The sequence below is a fragment of the Girardinichthys multiradiatus genome, chromosome 21 (assembly GCF_021462225.1).
Source record: "Girardinichthys multiradiatus isolate DD_20200921_A chromosome 21, DD_fGirMul_XY1, whole genome shotgun sequence".
NCBI classification, from domain to species: Eukaryota; Metazoa; Chordata; class Actinopteri; order Cyprinodontiformes; family Goodeidae; genus Girardinichthys; species Girardinichthys multiradiatus.
The window spans coordinates 28,798,058-28,804,057 of NC_061813.1; the positions used below are offsets into that span (position 1 = coordinate 28,798,058).

Genomic DNA, 6,000 nt, shown 5'->3' on the forward strand with positions numbered 1-6,000 from the left:
ATGCATTTTGATCACAAATAGAAATTCAAGTATTATTATAACCCACAATTAGGTGAAGCTACATACAGTTTATACAGCTAAAAATATGAGCTTCCGGCGCCAACTATTACATAACTGGCACTAATGTTACACCTGAAAGTAAACAGATTTATGAAAACAAACAGACCTATCCAGGAACTGGGCTACAGCTGTGGCATTTCTTGTGTGAACCAAAAATTATGCCAGAAAAGCACTCGAACATTGCTCAGTAGTCCGAAGTGTTCTTTTGAGATGAAAGTACATTTTGCATTTAATTTGAAAATCAAGCTCCAAGACCCTGGAGGAAGAGTGGAGAAGTGCCGAGTTCAAGCTGCTTGAGCAGCTTCAAGAAATAAACACTATATATAACATATATGCTGTATCTGGGTATGGTATTAATGTATGTAGTATAGAAGTTTCACTTTTTAAACTGAATTAATGAACTAAATTAACTTTTTCATGACAATGTAATTTACTAAGGTGCAAATGTAAACTAAACTAAAATTATCACTTTTTCAGCCTTTTGACTGTTTGCATTCACATTTTCTAGAGGTTATTCACTCAGCTTTAATGGAGCAGTGGTGGCATTTTACCGACCAGAGGGGAAACCAGGAGTGAAGCAAAGGTTAGGTGATGTCATGCTACTATGCTTCTTTTTATTGGAGTTGGACATATTTTGGTAAAAGAAAAAAACTTGTCCAACACCCATTTTATGTATCTAAAGTAATGTTGGTGGCTATTGCTGTGATAAGCCCTTGAATTCAGACAGTTGATCCAACCATTGTTTATACCAACTTATTACTTGTAGTGGGGAGCCTGCTACCCATCACCAGCAATCAATGTCTGAGCAGTAGGCTGCCACTGCCTCCCTGGGCAAACTAAAGACACACAACCATTCACAAACACACTCACTCCTGGGGTCAACGTACAGAAACCAGGTAACCTAATACACAGGTTTTTGGACTGTGGGATGAAACCAGAGTACCCAGAAAGGACATGCAAACTCCATGCCAAAAAAGGTCCCAGGGCAAGATTTGAACACAAGGCCTCCTAGCTTCATGAAACTTTGAATATGTGACTTCTTTATGAATTCATGGTATATATTGGTGTAATGGTCAGAATTATAACAAGGAGCACAGAGACTACAATTTGTTACCTTGCACTTTGTAAAGTGACTGACACAATTTAAATACTGAACTGCACTGCAAGAAACTAAAGAAACTAAAACCCCGTAGGGCATCTAAAAATGGGTGGACGGTGCGAACCACACTGTGTCACAACAAAACTCGTCCACCTCCATGAAAATATTAAAACCATTTACCTGTGGATGTTTACATTTTCTACCAAATCTGAGTCAGCATTGCCCTCCTCTCATCTCAATGGAGCGCTGAGCTCCAGTTAAACACTGACCTCACTACTCCCACGGCTGAACAGTCATGTCTGGCATGGCCCTGCATCCTTCCCAGCCTCCTCCACACTTCCCTAAGGGCATCGGGCCATGACCACAGGGAGCATCTCTCATCCTTTCTCTCGCAACCAGCTCCCGGTCTCTGAGAATGAGTAATTCTGTCTTTGTAGAGCAGTTCCTGAGAAGTTACTGGAAGTTTGAGTTGATGCTCGGGGCCAGATGGGATCGATCAAACAGCAAGATGCTCTAAAGACTCCTACAGGTCTGAAACATCTATGAAGCGCAGAAATAAAAGGTCAGACAGGAAGTAAAAACATTCATTATTTCAAACTCTTTGTTGCAGGCGAGCTATTGTATCTTCCTTCAATAAAGACAAGAGGACTGATTGGAAAACCTTTAATGCGTTTTCTTTTTCCAAGATGTTGTAAGTTTTGCCTAATGTTTTCTTTTCTGTACAGAAAGAGGAACTATAATACACAACAAATAAAAGAAGAAAAGGGTCAGACCTGCTACCACAGCTGAATAACAATGTTTACATTATTATCCAAACAGAAGAGAGGTTACAGGAAAGTCTGCTATTTCTGGGACAGTCCTGCAGCAAATATGTAAAGGAGAGTATTTTTGTTCAGCATACAAGGTCCTCACTGACCTCATCTTCACATCCCTCTGGTAATAAACAGCCACGTTTTCCTTTAGATGATGGTATAACAAAGCAAACTGATGAGCAATTTCTGCCAGTTTAAGAGAGGACTCTGACTGCAGGGAAAATTCTCATTTGGGGGAAGGACTGTGGGAATGGGAATGAGCTCCCATGGGTGGTGGTGGTACAATCTGGAAATGTCTTACTAAGCAGCTTCTCTGAAGCCCTGAGACGAAGCAGATGGCTGTCTAGGAGGTGCCATTTTGTTCTGATCTCCTCCGGCTTCCCGTCTCTCTGCTGCCGCCATGCCAAAGACAAGACGATCCATGCCTGCTCCAAAAAAGGCAGAAATATTCAGGAGTCTGCATCCTCATCCCGACCTGTCCTGTCCCCTTGCAGGTCAGCTCAACAAAGAGCAGGCTCATTAAATATGTTCCTTGCAAGGTCTGCTTTATAACAAAGTGCTGAGCTGAAGCTTCAACCAAAGCAGGATGCAGCTCAGATGAGAGACTTCCACTCAACACAGTGTACCCAGAGGTGTTTACAGAAGCCTTTTGCTACTGTGCACATCTTCTCCATGATGGATAGTGATGACTGAGGTTGAGCTCTTAAGCCAGTTTGCTTTTACTGTCAATTTGTTTACAAAAACTCAGACACGCACAAACACATGTGTTAGACTTCAAAGGAAAAGAAAATGCAAGCAGGACATCAAAATGCACCTCATTTAACTTTTAAGTGAAGGGTTACTATGCAGTCTGGAAAAGTAAGGAATCTGGTTTCAGGTCTGGATAAGTAGAAAATAAGTAGATTATGGAAAAATATTTGTAATTACAGATGACCTATATAAACTTCTATCAGTTGATCCACCAACCCATCTATTCATTTATTTATTAACAAATAACAAGCTAACATCTATCATGTCCTCCATTTATTCCTTCCATCCATCCATCCAACCATCCATCCTCAGTATATATTCCTCTATCCAGCATCCCTATCTATCATCCATCACTTTATCAATTCACTCATCTATCCATCATCAGTGTTCCACTGTATCCAACCATCTCTCCATCTATACTCCATCCATCCATCACAGTCTAGCATTAATATATATTCCTCTATCCAACCATCCCTGCGTCTGTCTGTCTATCAATCTTTTACCCATAAATTTATTTATCAATCCACCCATCGTCTGCCTTACATTCTGCAGTTTTTGCAGTTCCCAAAAACATGTTGGAACCTAATCGATGGTGATAGAAATGATGTTTTTATATGTTCCAAAAACAATGGAGACTTGTCCCCAGGTGCCAGAAGAAAACGTATCAAAGGTCCCTAAACTGAAAATGTCCAAAAGGGTTTAAAATAAAATCGCAGCTTTAGTGCCTGCTTTAGTCACCTGGCGAACAAGGCTGTTTGTTGTAGTGTCAGAGGAAGTGCTGCCATCTGATCCTTTAAACCGACCTTTTCTTCGGGCTCCTTTGCTTTGAGCCTAAAGAGACAACAAAAAAAAGACAAAAATATTTAATACTTCATTGAAAAAAAAAAACACATTTCACCAAAAAAGTGAAAAGTGTCAAACCAAAAACAGTAGAGTAAGTAAAAGGAAGCGTCTCCAGGTGTAACTGTTTGAGGGTTTATGTACATATGTTATTAGGGTTTTACACAAGCTACTTTAAACAATCATCAACTCGCTGTTAATTCAGTCATACAATTGTTTCCTTTCTTTCAGCTGTAACATTGTTTCAGTATCGCAGAACGATGGCAATTATGGGGGCGGTCCAGTTTGTCTGCTGTTAAATGCACAAGTTGAAAAGATAGCCTAAAGAAAACATTTTCATATGTTGTCATTAGCAACTGAATACCAGACAATTATTTCCAGCCTCCCTGTCAGTCTATCTTCCTCCAAAGGTACATGTTAAATATGCATATAAAATGAGAACACAGAGAGCTGTTTTAACTGCTCCTAAATAGCCCAGTTTCAAATATATGAGAACAAGCATAACCTTAAAGTAACAACACTTTAATAACAAATACAAACAAATATAATGCATAATCAGCTAACCAGTGGCAAGAGTAGAACTACAGGAACATTTACATTACAGTTAGAGATATGATAAACATTACAGTGCAGATTAGGCTAAAAAAAATAATCATTGCAAAATTAACTTTTTGAATCTGCTGAATCCTCTTTTGGACAGTTAATTTCTGATGAGGATATCAATTAAGAGAGGTGGTAACCCAATCTGTAGCTAAAGTACACCAGAAATTTAAATAATAGCTGTATAACCATAAAAATCCACCAATCAATTAATCAGACTATTGTTACAACAATTTTCATACAGACAAATGTAGCAAGTATGCCTTACAGACGTGAAAAAAACACTAGAAATGATCAAACCAAACTTAAATAAATAGCCTAAATCAAAGAATTGTGGAGGGAAAAGCGAGGAAACACTTTATACAATTTATACAAATTAATAAAGTTCCTAAAGCCTAAACCATAAATAACAAACATAGAAAAGCAATATTTATATATATATTTATGATCAAATCTAAATTATTAGTAAATACTATACAGTCAAATATGTCATTGAAATAACTTATTAATCATGACTGAATCACCAGTATTTTCACTTAAGAAAGTATTGGTCACCAGTGAGTAAAACGGAAGTGGACAGGTGAGTTGTTAATTGGATATATATTACCAAGGTTAAATTAACGTTAAGATGAAACAACTTACTTGAAGTATCGGGTGTTCCAGAATCTCCATGTGAACGTCCAGAGGTTCTTCTGCTTTAGTTTTTGGGCTATTGTTGACGACCATTACAACACTTGATAAAACACGCACAACAACCCCCGTTTTCTTGAAGTAATACCCCAGTTGGGACCAAAATGAAGGCAAAAGCGCATGTTTAAAACATGTAGGTTGAGCAGATGATAGGAGCTGTTTGTTGCTCAGCCCTCAGCGCCAACCTTCAAGTTTCAGTCGGCAGGGTTAGAGGAGGAGCCTTTGCAGAAGAGATTCGTGCTGCCTCTCAGATTCCGATGCTGGTGATGTGACTCCTTTTTTATTTTAGCCTTCAGCATCACAGAGCCTCCTGATCAGCTCTCTCCTTCTTCCCACACGGACTGAGAGAGAGCGCTTCTGCTCTCGCTGCTGCTGCTGCTCCTTGTGCCCTCATCCACCGCCAACACCTCAGCCTCCTCACAGTTTCAAAGGATGGACAGAAATCACAGAATCCCAGCAACAACAAAAACAACAACAAAAAAAAACTTAATGCGCAAGTTTAAACCTCATTCTACAGATGATACACAGTCATCTGAAGGCGGACAGCAACATGTTTACAGGGAACGAAATGCTTGATTGTTTTGCATAAAAAGTGTAGAACACCTGGCCTAGCAAACAGTACGAGCAGAGGCTTCAATTTATGTTTTTTGGGGAAATTATGAGAGAACAATACAAAGTATTGAAAATATGTGGAGGTGGTAGAAAATTGATAAATTGATTTTTTTGTTGTAAAATTTAAAAAGTGTTGCATGCAGCTGTTCAGGCCCTCGAGTCAATGGATGTAGAATCACCTTCCGCTGCAACTACGCGTCTTTCGAGTGTGTCTACCAGCTTTGTACATTTAGATTAAGACATGTTTCCAGTATTTATGACCAAAGCGAGTCGGAATGGTTAGAAAGTACTTCTGAACATCAATTTAGATCATTCTACAAATTGCTGGATTTAGATGTGGACTTTAACTGGGTCCTTCTACCACATGACTGAGCTTTGATCCGTCTCTTCCGCTGTGGCTCTTGCTGTGTCATTGTTCTGCTTGAAGGTGAACCTCCATCCCAGTCTCAAAACGTTTTCAGCCTCTTAGCTGGTTTTCCTACAGGATTGCCCTGTATTTAGCCCCATCCATCCTGACAGCATAATGCTGCCGCAACC

The 6,000-nt window shown here is 39.4% G+C and overlaps 1 protein-coding gene across 2 annotated transcripts in view; it reads right to left on the bottom strand.

The window, feature by feature from the left end:
- cacnb2a (calcium channel, voltage-dependent, beta 2a) overlaps nucleotides 1-5,225 on the bottom strand; it is a 100,624-nt gene extending 95,399 nt beyond the window's left edge. Inside the window, exons 1-2 of one of the 2 annotated variants that reach the window (XM_047349393.1) lie at nucleotides 4,804-5,225; nucleotides 3,460-3,552 (exon numbers count right to left, since the gene is read on the bottom strand). In XM_047349393.1, the coding sequence (XP_047205349.1) occupies nucleotides 3,460-3,552; nucleotides 4,804-4,887 (177 nt within the window). In that variant the 5' untranslated portion in view covers nucleotides 4,888-5,225. The remainder of the gene's footprint in view (nucleotides 1-3,459; nucleotides 3,553-4,803) is intronic. The other variant, XM_047349396.1, reaches the window with a different exon arrangement.
- Between the last annotated feature and the right edge of the window lie 775 nt (nucleotides 5,226-6,000).